This window comes from Xiphias gladius, chromosome 17, assembly GCF_016859285.1.
Source record: "Xiphias gladius isolate SHS-SW01 ecotype Sanya breed wild chromosome 17, ASM1685928v1, whole genome shotgun sequence".
Classification (NCBI taxonomy): domain Eukaryota; kingdom Metazoa; phylum Chordata; class Actinopteri; order Istiophoriformes; family Xiphiidae; genus Xiphias; species Xiphias gladius.
In genome coordinates this window covers 15,855,736-15,881,285 of record NC_053416.1, presented here as the reverse complement: position 1 = coordinate 15,881,285, position 25,550 = coordinate 15,855,736, and the positions used below count along the sequence as shown (strand labels likewise).

The window sequence follows — 25,550 nt, the reverse complement described above, 5'->3', positions numbered from 1 at the left end:
CTTCTGTTTCATTTAAAATTAGAACCAACATTTAATGCAGAAAATTGTCAAATATGACCAATTGAAACTTGAATTTTTCGTTTCATTCATCATATCGGTTGAATTTTAGAGATATATCATTTGGAGTTTAAAAGTGGTTCATTTATGGAATGGGATTTAAAGAAATTTTTAAAGACCTTTTGGGAAATACACTTATTCACTTTCTGAGAATTAGAAAAGAAGATCAATACCACTCTCATATCTGTCCATGAAATATCATGTTCTAGTCAGCAGCCAGTTAGCTTAGCTTAGCACAAAGACTGGGAACTGGGGGAAACAGCTAGCCTGGCTCTGTCAAATGGTTACAAAGTCCTCCTACCAGCACCTCTGAAGCTCACTAATTAATGCATTATACCTGGTTTGTTTAACCTGTACAATGTGAATCGGTCCCATTTTTACAACTGAAGTGTAAAAATGGCAAATTTTATGGGGGTTATTTTTCAGACTATTTCTTGGCCATGCACAGTAACTTTCTAGAGTCTCCACTGGTTGCCTGGCAACTGCTCAAATCCAAGAAATAGTCCGATACACAACCCCACAACAAAACAACTGTCATATTTACAGTTTTTGTTAGCTGCTCTTGTTACCCGGCTACTAGCGTAGCTTCATATTTAACAGACAGACATGAGTGGTATTGATAGTCTGGTCTAATTTTCCAGCAGAGAAAGAGAATAAGCATATTTCTTACTTATTTCTTAATAAGCATACTTTTGGTTACCCAGGGTTTACTGTCTAGGGTGTGGCAATAAAAAAATCTTCATCTTCAAATTATGACAGTAGAAATTCCCAGAAAAATAATGATAAACTGATGAGTAATTTACAATAAATGTGTCTGTTCTGCATTTGGGTCCGCCCTCATTTGCACAGTGGATACAGCAATAGGCCTATGTAGCTGAAATAGGCGTACAGCTGATGTTCATGTAAAAGCATTGTTGCTTTGTCCTTGTTGAGGCTTAAATGTTATACCATGCTGGTTGCAGAGAGTATCAAGTAAATAATAATAATTTAAAAAAATGATAGTCTAGAACCATAAAAAAAGCTTTATCTGATTTATTTAGGATTCAATCCTAAACCAAATATACCCCTTCAAATTAAAAGGCACCCTGAGGAGTTTTCTTGTAAACAAACAAGTTATGTTTATAGTCAGTGTTACTCACCAAAACACACGGAGGTCTAACAAACATGCTGACTTTGTATTTTTCCTCATTAATGGTATTAAATCTATATATCAAAAATGATCGATATCGATCAATACAAAAAAAATATTGTGATAATATTTTTGTCACCCAGCCTTACTTTGTACATTGTCTTTATAAAGCAGCCTATGCAGCTTAACCTCTAGATCACCACGACACCTGACAACACTGTTTTAGTAGAATGGAAAAGCTAAAAAAAGGCTGGATACTTTTTTTTGTCTTTTTTGGAAGACTGACAGAATAGAGGCAGACAGGAAACATTGGGACAGAGACAGAGGAGTAGGACATGCAACAAAGGTTCCCTGCCAGAATCAAACCATGGACGTCCGTGGTTATATGGTATGCACCGTAACCATTTGGCTACCAGGATGCCCCAAAATGTGCATTTCTATACACCAGTAAGAGAATGATCACCTGTTCCCGTGGACAAAACAAAAGATACCATACAAAATTCAGCAACTGACTGAATTATATCAAGAATGCTGTATATAAAATATAAAATCAATCTTCAAAAAACATTTTGAAGTGATAAAACTCAAGTGCCTTTTTAAGCAACTGTAGGTGTCTCTCTCTCTCTCTCTTTCTCTCTCTCTCTCGCTCTGTCTCTCTCTCTCTTTCTCTCTCCCTTTCAGTTCATCCAGTGGTCAGGTCCCATCTGACCGTCTCGGCTCTTTCAGCCCTTCAATGGCTTGTCTGCAGTTCAAGGAGAAGGCAGTCAGAGACCAGATCCGTCATTACGCTAAAGATATTACCACTTTGGCTGCTCATGCTGTAGACTTGACCACTGTAGTTCCCTCCCCTCACATTTACTGGCCTGTCCAGTTTAGACTCGCTTCACTAAACAGAGGGTGCCAGGGATGGCCGGACACACACACACACACACACACACACACACACACACACACACACACACACACGCACGCACACGCACACATGCAGCATAAAGTCACTCTGGTCTCTGGCTGTCTATATCCACTGCTCTGTGATGGTTGACAGCTTGAGAGCACTCCTCAGCCACAAGACTTACACCACAATATTCATATACAGTTGGATAAATTGGTTTTATTATTCAGAACATGGAAATGATGAGTGGGTGAATGCATTTTGAGGCATGAGAAAATGTTAGCAATGCATCACATTTGTTCTGTTGTCATTTCTTTCATGGTGTAAGGTTCATTGTGGCTGCAGGTTGTGCAAATCGCCCTTTTCCTCTGTTTTAATTTGGAAAATATATCACCTTGAGGCCTGCAGAACAAGCAGGTGACTGCATTATTTCAGTTAACAGCAGTGTGAGTTTGGGAGTGAATATCAAGGTTTGGTCTTTTGACTGGAGGTTCACTGGCACAGTATGTCAAATTTTCTATACCAGTCATTAAATCACACAATAATGTCTGCATCACATATGAATGCATGGAGGCTATCCTCAACACAATATTGCAATATAACACACTCATATAAAATTTAAAAAATTGGAATGATTAGATCTGTCAGGAAACTAGCCATTTACTGCTAATTGTGCATAATTCCAGTAATTGCAGTAAAATAAGTGCTGTTGTTCAGTAGTCATTCACACCTGTCCTTTGCGGTAGAATCACTGTGCTGCAATGAGTGATAAGATTTAAGATATTCTATTCTATTTTAAAATATTAAAAATATCGTTATTACCTCCACACAAGATGCTCAAATCTAGCACAGGTTCCATTTTTAATTTTTGTAATCTTCTTCAGACAATTTTCCTCACTGCAGTGCATGTTTGATGAATTACACCAAAGCACATGTCAGTAAAACTGACTCATTTGTGGTATCTGAAACAGCTAAATTCATTTACTGATGCTGAATATAAGCAGCTGCATTGGATCCGATACCGATGCTAAAAATAATACTGGTGCACCTCTTATCGATCCCAGTTTTGATCCGGCCTATTATCCTTTCAGCAGTGCCAGACACATATTGAGGTTTTGCTTTTATTCCATGTTCCTTTCTCTAATGTTGTGTACACTACAGAGAGGAAAGTGGCGGTTTAGACTCTCGAGGCTGTCCCCGGATGGTGGGCTCTGAAAAGCACTGAACTGTCTGCAGAATGTACCTTGAAGGATGTGAAATATTCTCCTCTTTTGTGCTGTTCTTATTTTTCTCTTAATCTCACCATCTCACTCTCTCTCTCACCAGATTGTATCAGGATAGACTGTAATCTCAGTAAGTGTCTCCTATGATTATTTACTGTAACATGATTTAGAGAACATGCACTGTGGTATAATCATATGCCTCTTGTTCTATTCCCTTGTGAACCAGGACATAATTCATTTATTCTGCCCCACAATTCTCCTTGTTTAATGTTGCTGGTATCCTGCTCATAAGCATCATTACAAAGATAAGAGCTAGAATATGACTTCACTGTGGCAAACAGTTGTACAGTTGAATATAATTGCATCCTTTTGCTCTGCACTCATGAAATGCCCATTTTAGTAACAATTTAAATCACACATTGTCTCATTATTGCAGTGTAATATTATAATCAAACGTAGCTAAATTTGACATGCAATAGTCTGCTGTTGTGCTTGCAATAGGTCTATCATTTATTTGCCCGTGACAAACAAAACTGCTGATTGGGCAGAGTTCAAGTACAATCAGCAATTATCTGTAGTGAGAAAAACAGTGCTCTGTCTCAGTTTAGAGAAAAATTGGATTTTCTTCTTGGTAATCACACTGTAGTGGCAGAGCTGAGTTTAACTTGAGGGTCAATAGATGAGTATGAGACAAGGCTGTCAGATGTCAACAAGACCTGTTTTGGCATAAATGTTGAAATGTGTACAAGAGAGTACAGTTTGCTGCAACCAATTCTTCCTATTGTAAGAGAGAAACTGTGTTAGAATATGTTCTCTTTAAGCAAATGAAATCATCAGATCTAACTACTCATCATACATGAACACTAAAGATTTAAATTGAAAAAGGCACCCTAGTCCAGACCGAATATAAAATGCTGATGAAATGCAGATTGAATAAGCTGTATACATGTATAAAATGTCTAAAATCCAACATGTAAAGTGATTTAATACAAACACATTTAGGTTGGGAAACATGTCAATAACGTCAACAGCATCCATCAAATACATTTTCATGAACTATTGGGTATTTAAATGAGTGAACATAATTCCATTGATTAAAAGGCAGAAGAATGCCAAAGGCAGATTTCCCCTGTATTAAGAGGAATGGATTTTTCTGGTATCCTATACTGTGCCGTTGGAATTTATGATGCAAATAGTTGCTCTCACCTGATAGTGACAGACAGGCAATTTAAGTTTTGCTTCATACTAGAGCGGTGTGAGAAACAGATAAAAAGCTATTGCCAGTATAGAGGTGAACCACTCTCTGATATAGATCATCCAATACAGAAGAGGGTTATGAATGCTTATAAAAGTTATCACTAGAATCAAGTGCCAGCTGAAAGCTTGCTTCCACCCCTCATGTATGAACAATTCCTGGCTTCTCCAAAATAAAACAATTAACGATCAATTTTCCACGTTTCTGTAATTTATAGAGCTGCCTGAATATTAGTCATTAGATTTTATTTATGATCACCTAAGATGAAGGGAACTGCAACAACTGTTGATGTACTCTCAAGCACATTTGGATATTATGCATGTACAGTGGAAACAATCAATAACGCACAGTCTGTACTGTAATTTGTCTCCTGTTAATCTATTGATCTGAGGTTCAGATTTAAAGGCTATACAGCAACAAGGGACACTGTAACTGTAACAACAGATTTACAACACATGTATGAGCTTAAGAAACAGTCAATTATACTGAATGGATTACATTGTTTTTCTCTGATCAAGGTGAGTAGTGTGTGTGCCCTCATGTGTGTGTGGATGATTAGACAGAAGTGAGATGTGCAAGTGTTGTCTCTGTAAATCAGTTCAATGGCCCACCTGCAGGGGAACAATTTATAGACATTTCTAAATGGGTCATTGCGCTCATTAGAAAGTAAAATATGCAGATAAACAATTATGCAAATAGCAAAGATTAGAAATATATTGAGCATGGCTTAATAAAAGTAGGCTGTACATCTTTTATTTCCTCAGATATCTGCCCAACATTGCCTTCTCTACCACCAGATGGCATTGTACCATCATGCACTGTCCATAGCGTACTGTACGTGCACTTGTCTCTGAGTCAAAATGAATCATCTTCCTGATCAATTTTATTATATATATGCTACACCACTGACCTCTGAAGAGCTTAATACTCCAGATGTGATGCTGGATGGCTTGTTAATGGATTTTATGGTTGATCACAAAAACTGATCCAATTTTGAAAATTGCAGATTTATCTGCCTTAATGATTTCGACAATCACCGTTTAGTGAGCACTATCATTGGGGAGAATTACAGTTTGCACCATAGACTCATTGTGAATTTTAGGAAATTTAGCTTACAGCTTGACTACAGGATGAAGAATTCAGATTTCTCAGGTGAGGTTTCCTGCGAGTGTAGCTGATTTCTGAAGGAATCAAAGCGACAGCCAATCTTCAACAGCTGCTCGGAAGCTGTCCACATCTGGATCCACTATGGGAGGGAAATAGTTGTAAGAGCAAACGTTGCTGCAGTGCTCTTGAGTAATTCTCTTTCAGCTGGGGAAAAATGTTAAAATGCACACTTTTGAAATGAGGCAATTGTTCCGCAAAACTAAAGAATTACCATAACATGCTTTGATTAACACACACATCCTGCATTCAAAGTCTCAGCTCACCCATAATGCTGACCTGTATAACCGCACCATGCCTTTGAAGCTATGCTTGTTTGAAAATATTAATCAAATTCAATTTTAACTGAGGCTCAAACTGGACAAAATAGACCCTTTACATGTGCAGCTTGCTCTCTAGCCTCTGGAAGCTGAGCTTGTGAAGCAGAGGTACTTTAAATGGAGCCCACATTTCAAAGGGTTTACAGTCAGACCTCTCTGTGAATACATATTCTATTCCACCATTTTACTACCCTCTGCAGTGTTAGAGATAGATATTGGCATAGAACACTGTGCAGTCAGTTTTACTACGTGCACTTCTATATTTACTCTCTAGAGACAAAATTGTGACCCCACTTTAAATCAAAGACTAGTCCAACAATTACTGCTATTAGTTTGTACAAATAATTATTGTTTTGATTAAAAGAGTAGTCCACCAATTTAGCACTGCACTAATATACCATTCTTGGATTTCCACACATTCTTTCTACATTACCCACAGTGCAGCTCGACAGCAGACAGTGCGGTCAGAGATTGGGTGTTTAGTGGCAGCTAATGTAGCCTCGAGCCGCCAGCCTCAAGCAGAGATGAGGAACAGGCTACAGAGGTCCTGCTAACTCACTTCTTTCTGACGCAGCACCCCTAGAATTTCTTTTTCATTTTCAAACTTGCAGTCCGCACCCCCAGCAAACGCTGACTCAAGTGACATCTCTCGAGGCCATTTATCAGACTTCGCCCAGGTCCCTCAGGGTCCACAAAAGGCTTTATACAACTTTTTTTTACATATGCTGTAGTGCTCCACAAGACCTGTAAACAGACTTTGATGTATAAAATGGCTGGAATTCCCTTTTAATGTGTAAATGAGTACCTAAGAAATATATGTTAATATATAACCTACCTAGACACAATAAAACACAAGAAAATCCTTCACTTTCCTCTCAAGAATTCTCACTCGGTTTTTCTATGTTGGTAACCTATTAGGATGTTTGGGTTTAGACGCTGACATTAGATAGCAGGGAGGCTCTCCTCTAAGAAGCCCAGATAAGATGAATAGTCCCTACTATCCAGCATCTCACTATCTCCTCTTTCAGTAGAGCAAATCTTGTCTGTAGGCTCTGTTTTCATGAGAGATATTTACAAGGTAAACATTTCTGTTTTTGTGTTGGGTAGATTCCAGGAGGTGGTTTGTTTTTCATTATCTAAGTAAATCCATCACATCTAGAGGGAGCAGGATTTGATGTGATTGATCTGTCTGGTGTGCGTAGTAGATATTCATCAGGTGGATGGTGGTATCGTGCGGTGCTCTTTGAAGACACTTGATATGCAGCCCTGGACAAAGCCTCCAGTCGCAGTTTTATTTCCCCGAGGATGAGACAGGGAAGGTTCGGAAACCCGTTGATGTTTTCCATTTATTGCCCTCTGTACGTCCCCTGTAATTCTCCTGCACCCTGAGCTCAATTAGACAGACAAACCCCTAAAGGCGCAGTCAGCTTAGGCATGGCCAATTAGTTTCCCAAGCAATGTCAGAACTCCTTTGAACTGCCGTGTCGGCCTGTTGCATAGGCACTGATTCGGGATGACGGTGCTGCAGTGGCAAGCTTCTGCACTGTGACCTATTTTGAAACCAGCGAAAAAGGAAGAGGATAGTGCAGAAATGTTGAAACACAAAGCTGTATGTTTGAGCCAAGCCTCTAGATAATACCTTACATAATTCCCCAGTAGACATCAATCAAATGCCACTATAAAGTGAAGGATGCATCATGCTGTTTCAGTGCAGAAATCCTTTTTCACATTCAGTTTCTTGGAATAGGAGCTACTATAGTCATTTATTTGTCACATTTCTCCTTTAAGTGTGTAGGCTATTGAATGAATGCAAACTATTTGTTGCAGGTAAATGTCAACGACTGTGTTTGTGTGAGCCAATTAATGTATGCACCCTGAAGAGAGAGGGCTTCTCATGTTGAGAGCTTCCTGTGGAATAAGTGTACTGAGCTGATTTTGTATGATTATCACTTGATGCTTTTCTCCTCTTAGGCAAGGGACCAGAGATACTCCTGGTAGGCGAGAAGCTGAATGACAATGAGTGGCACACAGTGAAGGTGGTGCGGCGTGGGAAGAACTTGCAGCTCTCTGTGGACAATGTGACAGTGGAAGGTACATTAGGAATGAGGGAGCTATAGCAGCAAGGGTACTAGATAGATAAACAGGGGTATTTGCAACTTACGCTGCATGTTTTGCTCCGTAGGCCACATGACCGGCGCTCACACCCGCCTGGAGTTCAACAACATTGAGACGGGGATCATGACAGAGCGGCGTTTCATCTCTGTGATGCCTTCCAACTTCATCGGCCACTTGCAAGCTCTCTCCTTCAACGGGATGCTGTATCTCGACCAGTGCAAGAACGGAGACATCTCCTACTGCGAGCTGAATGCTCGATTCGGCATGAGGCACATTGTGGCCAATCCTGTAACTTTTATAACCCAAGCCAGCTACTTGGCCTTCTCTACCTTGCAGGCCTACGCCTCCATGCACCTTTTCTTCCAGTTCAAGACCACCAGTCCCGACGGACTGATACTTTACAACTCCGGAGATGGTAGTGACTTCATCGTGGTTGAGCTGGTCAAAGGGTAAGTGCTGGAGTGTTTGGTCTGAGTTATAATGTACTGTACATACAGTGCATACAGGCCTGGGCTGAGAAAAGATTGATTAGCACCTAAGTCTCAAAAGTTTGTTGTTTGGCACAACAAACTATCATACCTAATTTTGTATTTGTATAGTCTTTAATTTCAGTTCAAAAATATTTGTCTTCCAAACTCAAGTGATATGAATGGGAGCTTTTCTTCTTTCTTGGGCTAAAAATTACCTAATCATGATTCCAGTCTTGAATCCATCAGCCTGCAGGACTGAGTAGAGACACAAAATAGCTTTAAAAACATTTGTTCATCATAAATCATTTTGTTAAGGGAAGAGATGCAGAGAGTGGATGCATGAGTGCAAAAACAATAGCGGCTGTAACTACTGAACCAGTATCATTCTCATATTCAGACGTACGCAAGCACATTTGGCAACTTGACTCAGTCACAGATATGTTCCAAATGTTTTATTCATTGAAAAAAAAAAAAAAAATTTACAGAGAGAACAGCAGAGAAAATTTGTCCAAAAAGAACAAGCAAACCAACAATTGTAGTACCCGATGTCAACCCCTGCACAGACTTTCTACCAGTAATTAGTCAGCAGCAGGCCTTGTTCAGCTCTAGAGCCTGCAGCAGAAGCTAGCACAGACAACATAGACGAAAAGTGGCTTCCAACGCTCCTGTCAAAGTTTTCAGGCTGCTGTATTGTGTCTCTGAAGCCTAGCAGCTTTGTCATGGATGTTGCTTGACTTTGATTCAAACAAGATTTAGTTTTCGACAGTGCACTCTCATTGTCTGCCGATCAAATTTAATAACATGATGCCATGCCTCAAGCCCTGCTGTGGGTATTTACATTGATTCAATGTTCATTTATTTGAACAAAAACAAAGCACTTCAAAATCTCTGACTTTCAGCCACCTCAGTTGTAGTATCACAATACAGATTGGTAGACAGCAGTGCGCAGCTGCCTGCCCATGCATGTCATCGGAAAAAAGAAGGAAGACACTATAATCACATAACACCACTACACATAATGGGTTTGAATTATTCAGTCACCTAAATCTGCTAATGCTAGTTTATAAATGTCATATGATATGTGGAATAATAAGACTAGATCCGAAATACTTAATGTATACATCTGCATTGTCCTATCCTGTTCTGTAGGTACATTCATTACGTTTTTGACTTGGGAAACGGGCCATCACTAATGAAGGGAAACTCCGACAAGCCACTCAATGACAACCAGTGGCACAATGTGGTGATCTCCCGTGACAACAACAATATGCACATCCTTAAGATTGATTCCCGCACTGTCACCCAACACACCAATGGAGCCCGTAACCTGGATTTAAAAGGTAACTTATCTGAACAATCAGAAGTGTTTTATTAGAAGAGACAGTGCATACTTGTGTTTGTTGTTGAGATTTGTTTTGTGTTTTTGTTCTAATATCATGCTGACAAGAATACACACAGACTGTCGTGTAACTCTGCGGAGGTTTAAGCAGCTGTCTAAACTCCACATGTTTAGCATGCACCAACATTCAAAGTTAGGTTTGGGATTTGGACACTGTTTTCTGAATTCCACCTTTACAAAGTCTATATTTTTCAGTTTTTGCTGATATCGCCGGAAATGCGCAAATTCAACTATATGTTTATAATTGAGGTCACTGGACCACATTATATTGAGAGGTGTTCCTAAATTGCTTGTCTTTCCCATTTCCATACATGAGGAGGACAAAATGTTAGAAACACTTCTGAATGTAATGCAGTCCAGTACAACACCAGCACTATGACGTCAGTGCTAAATCATATAATTAAATGAATACCTCTATGACATTAGAGACATTATAAAAGCAGATTTTAATTCAGAACAGTTGCATTGGATGGCCTTAAATTTGTACAGGTTTACCTAATAAAGTGGCGTTTAAGTGTAAATGCTCATATTTGCACCAAACCCTCATAAGTCTTCAGTTTAGTCTTTCCCTGATTATTTTTATCCTTTACCATGTGCATTGTCTGTGTTCTTGGTCTGTGTTTTAGAACATGCACCAACACACACTTGGTTGTGGCCAATTACAAGACATTTTTTTCTAAATCAACTTTTGTATCTTACAGGGGAGCTGTACATTGGTGGTCTTGGGAAGAGCATGTATGGCAGCCTGCCAAGGTTAATAGCATCCCGGGAAGGATACAAGGGCTGTCTGGCATCTGTGGACTTGAATGGAAGACTCCCTGACCTGCTGGCAGATTCCCTCAACAAGGTGGGAGAGGTGGAGCGCGGCTGTGGAGGTGAGGAAATATGAAACGCCTGTGTATCATTTCTATAATCTGATTTCCTAGTATTTACAACATTTGTCAGGGCACCAAAAACTAACACCGCATTTGTTATGATATTAAACAGCTTTGTTGGATATTCCATAATGATTTGCCAATGAACCCTTTCTGATGTTTTATTATTTCTGATTATACGGGCGAACATCTAATAATATCACTCTGCAGTCAAGAGATCCAGTTTCTTTTGTTGAGCTCTAATGAAACTCAAAAGCCCTCAGTAGAACATAGAGTCCAACCGAGGCTTAATAATCTCAAATAATCTCCCCAGGTAGCCATTACTTTTACAGGAAAAACTGAACTGGTTATGACAGAATAGTTACATAAGTGTGCCCAAAGTTCGGCCTGAGGGGGAAACTTGGGCAAAGGTCACGGAGTCTCCAAAATCAAAAAGTGACTTCCCCTTTGTAACATGACTGGGCAAAGTCGATTTCATAGGAGTTATCGCTGACTGTGGCCTGATAGGGGGCTTTAGAGTATGCAAAATGAATAGAATATTCTTAGTGCTCCTCCTGAGAGTGTGATTGTGTACACCAAATTCCAAGACAATCTGATTCTTAATTCGGAGACTTAGAAACATCGATGATTTATCCAAACTTTCCTTAACTTCATTCAGAAGCTTCTCTGATCAGTTCCCTGATACAGTAGCTGGCTAGAGGCTAAACAGCAGCCTTTGTCTAAATTGCTATCGCTGTCCTGCTGGGCTTCGTTTTCTTTGAAGCTTGAAGAATACATGTACAAATTATAACATCTCTTTACATCTTTACCATGTAAGATGTAAAGATACTAATAATTTCTGTGAAAACATTAGTATCTTTAGTCTTATTTTGCAGTAGGTAGCCATTAAGTATTTATTCCCTTTGGATAGTAGGAAAGATTAATAATTATGAAATGGAGAGAAGGCACCTGGTAAATCTACTGTCAACACTCTCCAGGTCCCAGCACCACCTGCACAGAGGAATCCTGCCACCACCAGGGAGTGTGTCTGCAGCTGTGGGAGGGCTTCTCCTGTGACTGCACCATGACCACCTATGGAGGGCCATTCTGCAGTGACCGTAAGTGCGGGTGTATGCCTGAATGAGGTGGAATGGTGGGGAAAGTCTAATTTTTTCTTAAAAAGAAAACTGGTCACCACAAGGTAAATGAAGATCATGATCAGATCCCCCTACTGAGCAAGTGGTTGACTATTGAAATTATCGGTAAGATATTAATTCCCTTAAAATTAATATTCAGTGAGACTCATTATGTTGGTGTTAAGGCTTTAACAATGCATCAAGGCAGATGTCTATCCAGATTACATAAAACTGTGGCCTTTCAGAGCCACTAACAGTGGGTGTCAGTGCGGCCTGCTGGTAACTGGTTGGGCAGTCTGTCATAACCTTTTGGGGAAAACACTATACCCAAAATTTGAACTGCTCAAGAAATAAGACAAAGACCCTTGCTTTATCCTCATAGAAATGCTAATTTTAGCTAATCTATCTCAGTGGTTCCCAAATTTTTTGGCTCTTGGAAAGAGTAGATTTTTTCATCTTGAACTTGGATGAATTCCTTTGAAGGATTTTAGAGTTCCGAAGAAGTGACGGTATGTAGTATTTCAAAAACAAAAGTTAAAAAAAGGGAGAAATGGCAAAGAAAAAACAAATGTAATTTTGTATAACTGACTTTTTTTTAATTCCTTGAATCATCTGGTGGTCCTTCAGATTTTATTTGGGACCCTTTGGGGGCCCTCCTAAACCCCAGGTGGGGGACACTGATCTGACTTGTTTTGATTGTTTCTGGTTAAACTAAGTAAAAAACTTTGAGGTTAATCTGCTCTAACAACTACAAAACCACACGAAAGTATCATAACTTAGACCACAGTTGGAGGACACATGATCTTCACTCTGATTGATTGCCCATTTTTACACTATTTGCAATTGAACTGAAAGGAGTTGCCGCCTCAAAGGTAGGAAATTGATCATAACACAATTGGTAAGCTTTGGAAAATTATCAAAAGTGATGCATAGTGTAAGTCTTTTGTAGTCACTGGGTAAAGCATTTATAAAGACTACAAAAATAGTCTTTGTTGAAAAGAAGAATGATAATTCAAAACATTAATGACCGACCACTCTTCAGTCGTCTATAATGGATTTTCTATTCCAACAACACTAACTTGGAAAGTTTGAGTGACACTGTTACTCTCTGTTTATTATAGTTGATCCTAAAAATGTCTAACTTGAGTAACTGATTGCACACTAATTGCACATGACACATTGATAGCACCACATTTCAAAAATCACTAGTCTGATTGCTGCTTCCACCATAAAGGGGCCTGTATGTCCAAAATATTAGACCCTGACTTTTATCTGAAGCTTTTCATACTTATAATAGCAGGAGATTAACATTAAGCTTATTGGTCCAGTGGTCATGGCGAGTTAAGCCTCATTTGCTGCAGAGTCATTTAGAATAACTGCAGGAAATGTGCCTTTGAGGTAATCATTATTGAAATGTGCTGTTTTGCAGTATTGTTTTAAGAGAGGAAAGGACATTACACTCTAAAAACTCTGTAGAGGGGTTATTAGAGGATAATTTGATAATGACATTGAAAAAGTCATGTTTACAGGAAGAGGATATCTTACATTTACTGTATAGTATTAGCCTTTTCATCATTGTTAATGATGAGCACGTTTTTTGTTATACAGTTTTGAGTAGCAATCTAATTATTCTTAGAGAATTCAGGAAGTTAAGACGCTAAATAAACTACTTTTTCGAGTAGATTTCCAGTACTTACTTATTGACAATTATCTCCTATAGCCTGATATCAAAAAGCTGCTTTCCTCCTCCATTTGCCTGCTTCCAGTCCTATAAACTTACATGCAAGGCCAAATCAGGTTACTAATGTGATCTATTGATCTAACCTGCAAATCAATAGTTTGTCCTCTATACTGTAAATCCTCAAGGTCCCAAGGTTGTGCATCTGGATTAAATGTATGTTATGGTACGTTGTTCAAGCTGTGTTTTTCCTTTCTGCGTGACCCAGAAGACAACATACTGGATGAGGCAGGAGAGCTGCCCTAGCTTACAGTTCTTTCTTTCTTTGTGCATTTTATCAATCAATTCAGTTAATATCTGCATTTCAACAAGGAAAGAATACAATTTATTCTGTGAAAAATAACTGCTACACCACATATTAGTATTGGGACTAAAAAATTACATCTTAACTTGTTGGTCTCTATTATTGTTCTAGTAAAACAGATTAGACAAAATGGTAATTTGTCAAGACAAACTTTTAAAAAAGGCACTTCTTTGCTTCATTTTCCTATGACTGGATGACCTCGGTGTAATTGTTTTCTCCTCACGTCAGTATCTCTTAAATTGACTTTTTCTTTTCAATTTTTATCACTAACAATTGTAGACAGTGAGCTTTTTTTGGTACTCCTCGTGTCTATTCCCATGCAGATAACAGTTGTCGGCAGCTGTGGTTTGACAAAGCAAAGCAAGAAATGAAAAACATGTTGATCTTTATTAAGCTTGATAAAGATTCCCGTTGAGAGGGGTTACATGCTGGTATGCAGTTGTTCAACCCCAATCATACATTTAAAGGCCACACCATAAAAACAATTCTCAGCATCTTATGAAAACCAATCCTAGAATTCTCCTTTGAATTTCTATATTTTCTGAACTTGCAGTTAGTGTGATGCACATCACATCATCATAGCGAGAATTTCAAACGACTGCCTAAGGCTAAACCTTCACCACACTTTTTTCTTTCAAGTGTTTCAGACATGAGTGTTACGAATCAGTATGGTTCAGTCAATATGTGTTTTAAATACCAAATTTTTGGACAGGAGCTGCTACCAGTAAATATTTAAAACCTTCCATTTTTATATGCCCAAATTCTCTGTGTTCACTTTCTATTTCCTCCTGAAATGTATTCCTGTAACTGTAAAATGCCCTGAAAGAAATGCTTTTACTTTAAGATTGCAGGGCCCTTCAAAAGCAGAGTGATCTCCACCTGCACAATTACAGGGGGAACTCTAGGAAATATTCCGGCATTTACTAGACTGTTATAGAACAATTGACAGGAAAAATATTTTCAAGAAAAATACAAGTCATTGCAGCATTTTTGGTTTTCACCTAGAAGTGTTCAGGGAGGATTCTCAATCACACGGGTGGTAAATGGCATGGCGGGCAGATATCAAAGATCAAACCAATACATCAGTCCGACTCAGAGGAAATAACTATCCTCATATTGAGCCATCATCAAAGTCATTAATACAAATGGAAAATGTGACAATAATGTGAAAACACAAACAAATATGTAGGCAGGACAAGGATTTTGTAACAATCAGTATTTGCTGTTAAAGCTTGTCTCATCCATGCCGCAATATGCTGCATTGTTTATCTCGCCAACGTTAAAGCCTGACAAATAATCCACTCCTCCTACCTTTGTCTTCTTCCACATCTGTGTACCACTCCAGAGGGTACATGCTCTAAGAAACCAAATGAAAGGAGAGTGGCGTGCTTTACTGATTAGAGACTATCATTCAAAACTATAACCTCATTAAAAACAAACTAGAAGCATAAAAGCTTGGTAAACAACAAGATTCCTTAAATGGTTTGTGCGGCACTAAATTTATATTCATATACAGAAAGCAATTTACCAAGTATGCTACAAACATCTGTGCTAATTACTTCTAGGTCATTGTTTCATCACCAAAGTCACCAGGATATATAATGATGTTCTGTGCTCAATTTTCAGTGCTTCTTTCTGTAAACATATGGAGAGTGTAATTATTGGTTAACCTCTGCAGTTATAGATGATTGTTTTGGCATATTCATTACCTACCTGTGTGTATGTGTGTCTGTATGTGGGTGTGTGTGTGTTTGTATGTACATCTCTTTCTATGTTTGTGTGGCCAAGTTTTGGTGTGAAACCATCGTTGTGGGGACATTTTGGCCAGTCCTCATAACTTTAAAGGGCTATTTGCGGGTTAAGACTTAGTTTTAGGGTTAGAATTCGGTTTAGGTTTAGGTCAGGGTGAGGCATTTAGTTGGGATGGTTAAGGTTAGGATAAGGGGCTCAGGAATGTATTACGTCAGTGAGTGTCCTCACAAAGATAGAAATAGAAGTTTCCGCAGAACTATTATTTCACTTGACTACTGTGTTGCGCATAAAAAAAAATAACAGCCATTGGGACAAATGTATGATTTCCCATGGCATGACATGAACAATAGGGTGTTAAAAGGCACAATGGGCAACCAGTGATTTTAAATAAATGAAACTAACTGTTTCATTTAGATTAACTGAACTGTTCTTGCATCTTTTTTTAATAATCGTTACATGTTTTGTGTCCTTCCACGGCCATCCCGACCACGTGAGTCCACATTCAATAAGCGCCCCACACATATGACAAACACATGACGTTCCACCTGACATGGTTTTACGTAACCACGCTGTCAGCTCCCGTCAGCCATCTGCAGAGTGGAACCCACCTTTGCTATTAATTTGTAAATCAGCATTTCCTTTATATTGTTTAATTCCCATGGGAGAAAGGCAGACTTGAGCCTGTAGCCTCCAGGCATGCAGGCAAGGTACAGTAACATGGCACTAGACAGCAGCTTTCTTCCTTTCCTATATTATATGCTAGTTAGCAAGCATTGTATCTAGGCCTTGTTTTGTTTGTATCAAAACTATAATGGTTTTCCATTTCCTCAAAAGAGCTTATTGAAGTTTGCATTATTCAGCAGAGGTTATAATTACCAAAGGATTCTAAACTGTAGCAGAGGCTTTATGTAAACCTGTATACAAAGTATATGTACAATTGTAAAATGAAGCAAACTGTAATTTAGATTTCTCTGCTCAATTACAAAATGAGACATTTCTTAAAGATCATTTAATTGTTGTACATTTTTGGAAATGTTTGTGTAGAGCTTTATGTATAACACATTTGTATTTGTGCAGTGTGGAAAAATGAGAATACACTCTGTTGTAATGTACTATAAAATATGACAAAAGTAGCATAAGGTGCTCAATCAAATCCCATTTTTCCTTTGACCTTCGTGTCAGGTGGAATCATTCATGATTATAAGTGGGTCCCAAAGGCCACAAGGATAATCCAGGATGGAGGCTCAGACTTAATCTCGTGCCCTGGGACCGAGGCTCAAGAAAAACATATTGCTGTTCATAACATGGTGACCTACCAAAACAGACTTGTGAAACACTTCTGAGTCTGAACCAGATAAAGTCAATGGTCTGGATTGTGTTTGGATAAACTGGGATCAGTTTACCCTAATCCCAGGCTAACACTAGTCTTAAATTCCCCCATTTATAATGTATAAACAATATATAAACATGTAATAAATGGTTTATAACAGACTATAATGCAGTTGTAAGGCGATATAAGTATTTATTAATTTTATTTGTTAACAACTCTAAGCCATAAGGAGGCTGTATAAAAAATAATGAATGACAATATAGTAAAACATAGTTGTAATGATATAAAATATGCCATAGCTGAAGTTAAAATTGTCCAGAAATACTGTATATTAATAAACACTTAAAGATGTCTTTATATTTGCTTACAGCCACATTACAGTCTGTTATAGACCATTTATTACATAGTTATATACTGATTATAAATGATAAATAGTGGGACTTGAAGTAAAGTGTTACAAAAGAACAACATGGCAACAAAAGCATCTTAAAAATAACATGATTTCCTTCTCTTTGTGTCTACTTAATGAGATTTTACTTATTTTATGACTAACATATTTAACATTTTGCAATTTGAAAAAGCATTGCTCTTATTTACATTTTAGTTGTGTAAACAGAATGCTACATTCCCTGATAGGCAAGGCAAGGTAAGTTTATTTATACAGCACTGTTCAGACACAAGGCATTAAAAATAGGACATTAAGAAGACATTAAATTTCATTTAAAAGACAATCAAAAAAGAAAAAACAAAAATAAACAAATAAATGGTTAAAGATTAAAAAGAAGTTGCATATGTAATTTATTGGAAGGCAGACAACAATGTCTTAAGCCCTGATTTAAATCAGCTGACAGTTTTAGCAGAGCTCATAAACTCAGGAAGCTTGCTCCACAGGTGGGCAGTATTGAAACTAAAAGCTGCTTCACCTAGCTTGTTTTTGGTCATGGGAAAACTGAGTAAACCTCTCCCAGGTGAGGTCTGGTCGCTTCACAACGTACAAGTAAATCAGAGATGCATTTAGGCCCGAGACCGTTTAGCGCTTTATAGACAAGTAATAGCATTTTTAAAAACTATCCTTTGACACACTTGGAGCCAGTGCAGTGCTTTAAAGACCGGTATAATGTGCTCCACTTTCTTGGTGTTAGGAGGACTCTGGCAGCAGCATTCTGGATGAGCTGCAGATGTCTAGTTGATTGCTTATTAAGACCTGTGAAGACACCATTAAAATGGTCTAGCCTGGAAATAAACTAATGAACATTGTTTTCTGTATCTTGTTTAGACAGAAAGCCTGTGTTTCTTGCAACATTTTTAAGGTGGTAGAAGGCTTATTTTGTAATTGTCTTTATGTGACTGTCCATAACTAAACCAAAATTTTTCTAGCTTGATTTGAAGATTTTAGTGTCATGGATTCATGGGGATTTCTTTGTGGGGGCCAAATAATTATTTCACTTTTTTCTGTGTTCAGGTGTAGAAAATTCTGGCACATCCATTCATTGATTTGTTCAATGCACTTATTCAGCAAATGTAAGGGACTGTAATCACCTGGTGACACTGTTATGTAGAGCTGTGTGTCATCTGCATAATTATGGAGAGATGATATATTATGCCATAATCTGAGCAAGGGGGAGCATGTAGCTGTTGAATAGAAGAGGCCCGAGAATGGACCCTTGAAGAATTCCGCATGTGATTTTTTTGTTCGCACAGGTCCATAATTACCAATTGGCAGTAGTATGATTTAAACCAATTTAGTACAGTGCCAGAATTTCCCACCCACTTTTCCAGACTGTGTGGCAGTATCTTATGGTAAACCATGTCGAATGCAGCACTGGTATCCAGTAATACCAAAAACCCAAATTTTTGATGCGTCACTGCTCATATGAATGTCATTTAAAACTTTAACAAGTGCAGTCTCAGTGCTGTGGTGTGGTCGAAATCCAGACTGAAGCGCATTCGAGAAACTGTTTCTCACCAAGGAAGCATTAGGTTGCTGAAAAACACCCCTTTTTAATGTGATCTTTCCTTTAAATGTATGTTTGATATGGGCCTGAAGTTATTTATTGCTGAGGCATCCAAATTAGACTTTTTAAAAAAGGTTTACGAACTGTGTTCTTCTGGGCCCCTGGAAAAAGGCCTCACTGAAGAGAACTATTGACTGTCTGTAGTACATCTGATGCAATGCAGTTAAAAACATCTTTAAAGAAGCTTGTAGGCAGAGTGTCGAGGGAGCAGGTACTAGGTCTAAGGGGTTGAACGATTTCTTTCAAGGTTGCATAATCTAGGGGGTAAAAATGTGCCATATTAACTAGAGTAGTCTGATGCAGAGGCAAAGGTTATATAGCCTTTTTTCCCAAGAGGGAGTTATAGACTGTTTGTCTTAACTTCTGAATTTTATCTGTGAAATAAGATGCAAAGTCATTACATGACTTGGTGGATAACAGTTCAGGAGGGACTGATGGTGAGGGGTTTGTCAGACTTTCAACAACATTGATTAAGTGCATGCATTATTGTTATTTTTTTAACAATCTAAGAGAAAAAGGACTGCCTTGCCCTTTACAGTTCCAAGTTATAGATCTAAAGTCTGTCTTTATCGATGTCATAATGAACCTGGAGTTTGGTTTTTTGCCATCTGCGTTCTTTTTGCACTGTCTTTTTGAGCTATACCAGTCTGGCATTTCTCCATGGTGCTTTTTCTTACCACAGACAACTTTGATCTTCATGGAGGCAATGGTATCAATAACATTCAAAACTTTAGAATTGAAACTGTTTACAAAGTTCATTGTCAGACACTGAAGGCAAAGCTGGTGTGAGTGTAAAGGGCTGGGTGAAGAATGTACAGGTGTTTTTGTTGATATAGATCTTATTACCTTAGTAATTCTTCTGGTGTCAGCAGAGATGGTCATTTTAAGGAAAACACATTAATGATCAAAAAAGGGCAACATCAGTCACCGCAACCTCAGAAATGTGTAGACCTTTGGAAATAATTAGGTCTGAAATATGTCCCTTATTATGTGTTGAATCTATTACATGCTGAGGAAGTCCAAAGTTATTCAGGATGTACAAAAGTTCTTTAGCATTTGCCATCTTTGGGATTATCGATATGAGTAGTAAAATCACCCACTATAACAACTCAGTTAAAATCAGTACACAAGACAGACGGAAGTTTAGCAACATCATCAAAAAAAGTTTGCACTATATTTGGAGGGCTGTAGGTGGTTATCTCAACTGAAGTGCAACATATTCAAAAGAGCCAAACTTTCCATATGACAACTGCTTGCACTGGTAGACAATATTAAATAAAGTGGCTACTCCACCTCCTTTCCTATCTGCATCCTTAGCTTGTGTGAGATATCTCTGAGAGGCGAGGAGGGAGGGGAAGAAGTGGGAATGATCCATGGCTTTGTTTTCCTGGGTAGAAAACAGTGGTCTTCTTTTCCCAGGTTTTCCTGATCCTTTCCAGATAACAGCAGCGAGGTGCTAGAGATCATAGGTTAAGTTCACAGTAATCATATGGACTCCCACTCTGTTTAAATGAACCCCATCCATTCTGTAACGGTTTTGTTGCTCCCAGAACAGGTTTAAGTTGTCAGTGAAGCTCAGTTTTTGAGCATTGCATACGGAGGAAAGCCAGGTATTTAATGTCAGCAAGCAAAACGTTCAATTCCTTTCCCTAAAGTGGGGATTGGACCTGACACAAATGTCTGGGCTGGGACTTGCTGTAGAATATCCATTAGGTGTATGAAGTCCCTTTTTAACAGCTCTGAGCCTTGTGTCATTCCAGGATTTGGGTCATTTCTTCCAACATATAGTGTGTCTGTGCCCAGATGGTCCAATAACACTTGTGGCAGTGTTTGGACCATGTCGCTAACCGTAGTGTTGGGTAGACAGACAGTTGCCTTTGGTTTGATGTCTGTCTGGCTTGATATAGCGTCTTTTTTGAGTTTCCATTGCGTGTTCTGCTGTGATCCCGTCCTTTTTGATGATTTGTCATTAGCTTTAGTGGTTTTTGGTCCGTTGTCTACCTCCGGATGCCACCGAGAAATGCAATCTTAGCTGTATCACAGGCCACAGCAGAACGGGTCTCGGCGTTAGCTTTTGAGCTACCTGTTCTCCAGCCGAACCTCTGGTGCGACAATAGTGGTACTGTGCTTGTTTCACAGCGTCCTACATTTACCTGCTGCATATTGAATTGTATAATATTTCCATCAAACAAATAATGCAGTCTAGTTAGAGAGTTGTTATTATTATGAAAAGGTCTTAACTTCCTCAGGGCAAATGTCTACTTTGTTCCCTGTGCAGGGATTTACTGTCGGTGTGCCAGTTCACCTTATTAACACCAGCTCTGAGGTAACTGCACTGTATGACTGTAGCATCTCTGTTTCTGAACACCATAAGACCTCTGAGGGCTATTAAAATATTTTGTGTGTCCACTGGCTGCAGATACGCATTAGTTGGTCCTGTTTTTCGTGATTCAAAAAAAAAGACATTCAAGGATCACAGGCATTTCCTCCTAAGGAAGCAACTAACTGTGCCTCAGAGTCATCTCTTGATAAGCCAAAATTGCCCTCAAGGATAGAAGCTTTGTTCACAGCATGTCCTTTAAGACCGGTTACAGTAGTGGATTCAGTCAAAGTTAATTAACTTTCATAATTTCATCTCCATGATTTCAGTCAACATGCTGCATGTACACCTGTATTTTAGAGCCATCCTTTAAATGAATGTATCCCATTTTCGGTCCATATATGTAGATTTTCTTTCATAGGGTAGCTCGAAACTCAAATAGTGAAATCTGAAGTTAATGCACATTTGTGCTGGGATGCTGGGATATGCTTCCAATGAATGGATGGATAACTCATGATAACAAACAGATTTTCTATTCAAATAATCATTCCTGATTAATTTATCGATACAGAAATCTTGCATGCTCAAGAAGAGTTTCCAGATGTCTTACGATGTTTGATCTTTGCATTTTTTCATTAGTTGTCATCACCATCATCTTAGCCACCTGGCTTTGTCAGCTTTGTTCACCATAGACAGTGTATCCCCATAAATGATCATTGTTGCCAAATCTCTGCTCTGTGTAAGTCATACAGATAACCTGAGCTTGATACTGCTGGCACAGCTCCCCACAGCTGAGCACTGTGTAACTGACTGGTAGAGCTTACAGGGTTATAAAAATTCATCTGTGAGTTTAAAGGAGGAATTGCTTTAAATTTTGTAATTCTTTGCCAAAATAAAAATCAAGCAAATTCATCCTCCAGTGAAATACACCACAGGTCAATGTCTAACCACTCACTGCCTTTTTACAGCTTTTTAGCCTTTTGGGCATGAGTGGGAAACTTTTGACATTTACATAGATGTGAAAAGAAGCCAAGCACCTGAGGGAATAATGCCCCATTTGGCTTATGTGTTTTTCTGTCCTTGCAGTTTCTCACATTAAAAACGTTGTTGCCTTATGTATTGTATTTTAAGGGATTTTCTCTAAAGGGCAGTATTATGTCATATGAGTTACTATGCAGATACCAAGAACTCTAGTCTGTAAATTCTTGTTACTATTCATTGTGATGTTGCGAGTTTTCAGAGAAGCAGTCCAGATTAATTTTTCAATCCATTCAGTAATGTTTGATAGGACACTGCGTTAAGGAGATTTGTAGTGACACTAACACACTGACTCATACTGTTTATTAAGTTGTTAAAGAATTTATGTAGTTGCATGAAAAAAACTGATGATATTCTTCCACCAACTGTGCACACAAGAATTTGATAGACACCAAAGAGATTTGAGTCCGTATGACCCAATTATTTTTGATGAACAGCAATAGTAGGGTGCAAAAATAGAGGAAGGGATTACTGAAATAGCTTGCCTCCACCAATGTACTAAACTGAAATCATCAGTTTTACTGCTATTTGGTATTTAACAGAGCATAGATGTGCTAACTGTTCAAAGACAGGGCAGGCAGAAAAGACAACAAATTAGATCTCACACGTTTGAGAATTTGTTCATTTACCAAGCAACCAGGGAAATTTGTCTGAAAAAAGGGCCACAGCTAAACTTTTCTGCAAATCTAATTGGTTTCCTTCCTTTCTCCTTGTGATTTCATTTAATGAGTTTTTAGTTGGTAAGAGCATAATGAGTAGTTTGGTTACTGCAATCACAACCAATCAAAGTTTGGGAATAAACAAAAAATCATTTACAGCAATAAACAAGATATTAGTTTATAATTATATCAATGCCACATCAAATACTTTTTTCTGTAGTTTTTTTTCCAGTTCTAATATTCAGTTTGTATCACAGTGTACATTACATTAGGGAGACATCACAATGTAATGAAATATTTGACTTAAGTTTCCTGTAAACTTGATTATCTCAAACAAAGCCTGCTGCTCTGTGTGTCACAGTTAAGGAGCAGTAGTAGTTGTAGCACTAGTAGTAGTAGAGGGGTTTTTTGTAAGAGGCTCCTATTAAGTCTTGGCATGTGACAGTTCAAGCTTTCTTAATATACATACTTCTAAGGGACAGAGAGATTTCCACCAGCTTACTCAGTGTCATTTGTTCTTTTCTCTCTGCAGAGGGCTGAAGCAATTTGGATAACTGTGGTATGATCCAAAACACTACCACTAACCGACTCAATGGGATGGCCAGGTCTTTAAGTTTCAGTTTCTACTTTTAGCCCCATTAACATAACACATAGTTACAACAGAAGACGTCAGGGTAGAGGAAATAAATGATTTTCTTGGTCAAAACCTGCATGAGACTACTACAAAGATGCAATAAAAGCCTCTCACACCATGTATTACTAATAGAACACTCAGAAAGAAGGTGTGAGGTGCAGATATGGGACTTGATTCACAGTGGGATCAACATTACTAGTAACACTTTCACTTAACAATGAGTGGTTTGATTGCATTGTTTGTACAAAAAGTATTTCATGATGGAGCTTTATGTATGACAGAAGCACCACTCCGCCATACATTTGTAAACATAAATGTAAAGTGCCCAGATTTATCCCCTGTTGTATGTTTGTTATCACTGGCCAGTTGGCTATTCAGCTATAGTATTTTTGTGTTGCTTTTTAGCTGGTTAACCAGTTGAAAAGATCCGCTTGTAATATTTCACATTTAAAATAGAGCAAAATGAAGTTAGCAATGCTGTCGCCAGAAATGTATGTCTTTTCGCATAATAGCAATGTCTTTTTTCCCCCTATATAAGTCTTCTATTTCCTGGTGGATTGTCTGGGAAAGGTCATATTATACATATACTATATTATTATTATTATTATTATTATTATTATTATTATTATTATTATTATTATTATTATTATTATTATCAACTACAATTTTTTTTACTTCATTTGATTTTTATAGAGAAATGTCACTTACAAGTGATATATTTTTCCACTTCTAGCCATTAGGTAATATCATGTAGTGCATGCATGTGGTTTTTAGCAGTGTTCGTGACATGGCTCTAGGCAAGGCAATGACTATATGTCTGTCTATCAATCCACTACTTTGGTCAACGCTGAAATACCTTGACAACTATTAGATGGACTGCTATGTAATTTGGTGCAGACATTCATGTCTCTTTGTCTAATACTTAAGCTAATCTATCTAATAATTTGATCGTCATTACAATCAGCATTAGGCTCACAGAGCAGCTAGTGTGGCTGTAGACTTTAAGTCTTGTTATTTTAGGGTTAAAATTGAAGTAGAATTTTTCACTGCAGGCAGTGTAAATACCCAGCGCCTTGATTCTCTCATTAGCCTAAAGAATTTACATCATGAGCAATCAGTAATTTCTTCTTCACACATAAACTTGTTCATTATTTAAAGCCAATAGACATTGGTTCCCTGACCTCTTGCAACCTTTGGGTAAAGTGTCACGTATCAGGATAATTTAATGCAAGCTGATAGCTCATTAGAATGCAAACAGACACAGGTTGTGCTAAGCTATGTTTAACAGATTGGAAAATACATGCCACACTGCCAGTTTCATTCAGATATGCGACAGGTTATTTCATGATTAGTCATGGTCTCTCATGACTCACCCTGCAAACACTGACTGCTGGAGAGGGAGTTCAATCTTCCGCCAATGTCACACTGACTAACAGAGAAAAGGGAAATATCCAAACCTATAGAACATGCACTTCACTCGCTCTGTCCACCAAGGAGTTCAAACCACAGTTACACTGTCTCAGACTGGAAGTTACAGGATGACATATAACATCACTCTGCAGCCATTTATTCACAACATCAGATTGGCCATTCTTGTTTCCCGCGTGAGTTGTACTTTCATACCTTTCATGAGTTATGATAGCTTTTATAAGTATCCTTTTCTACTATGTGTGTGATAATAACTCTTTGGGGATTTATAAAGTATGGTGTGTAGATGTCTGTGTAAGATGTCAGTATATGCCAAAG

General features: G+C 38.3%; 1 protein-coding gene across 4 annotated transcripts in view; it reads left to right on the top strand.

Moving 5' to 3' along the window:
- Nucleotides 1–25,550, top strand: part of nrxn2a (neurexin 2a) — a 118,776-nt gene that overhangs the window by 48,965 nt on the left and 44,261 nt on the right. For 2 of the 4 annotated variants that reach the window (XM_040150677.1, XM_040150676.1), the window contains 6 exons: nucleotides 3,405–3,431; nucleotides 8,012–8,131; nucleotides 8,223–8,604; nucleotides 9,775–9,965; nucleotides 10,726–10,899; nucleotides 11,877–11,996. In XM_040150677.1, the coding sequence (XP_040006611.1) occupies nucleotides 3,405–3,431; nucleotides 8,012–8,131; nucleotides 8,223–8,604; nucleotides 9,775–9,965; nucleotides 10,726–10,899; nucleotides 11,877–11,996 (1,014 nt within the window). The remainder of the gene's footprint in view (nucleotides 1–3,404; nucleotides 3,432–8,011; nucleotides 8,132–8,222; nucleotides 8,605–9,774; nucleotides 9,966–10,725; nucleotides 10,900–11,876; nucleotides 11,997–25,550) is intronic. The other 2 variants (XM_040150680.1, XM_040150679.1) reach the window with 1 other exon arrangement.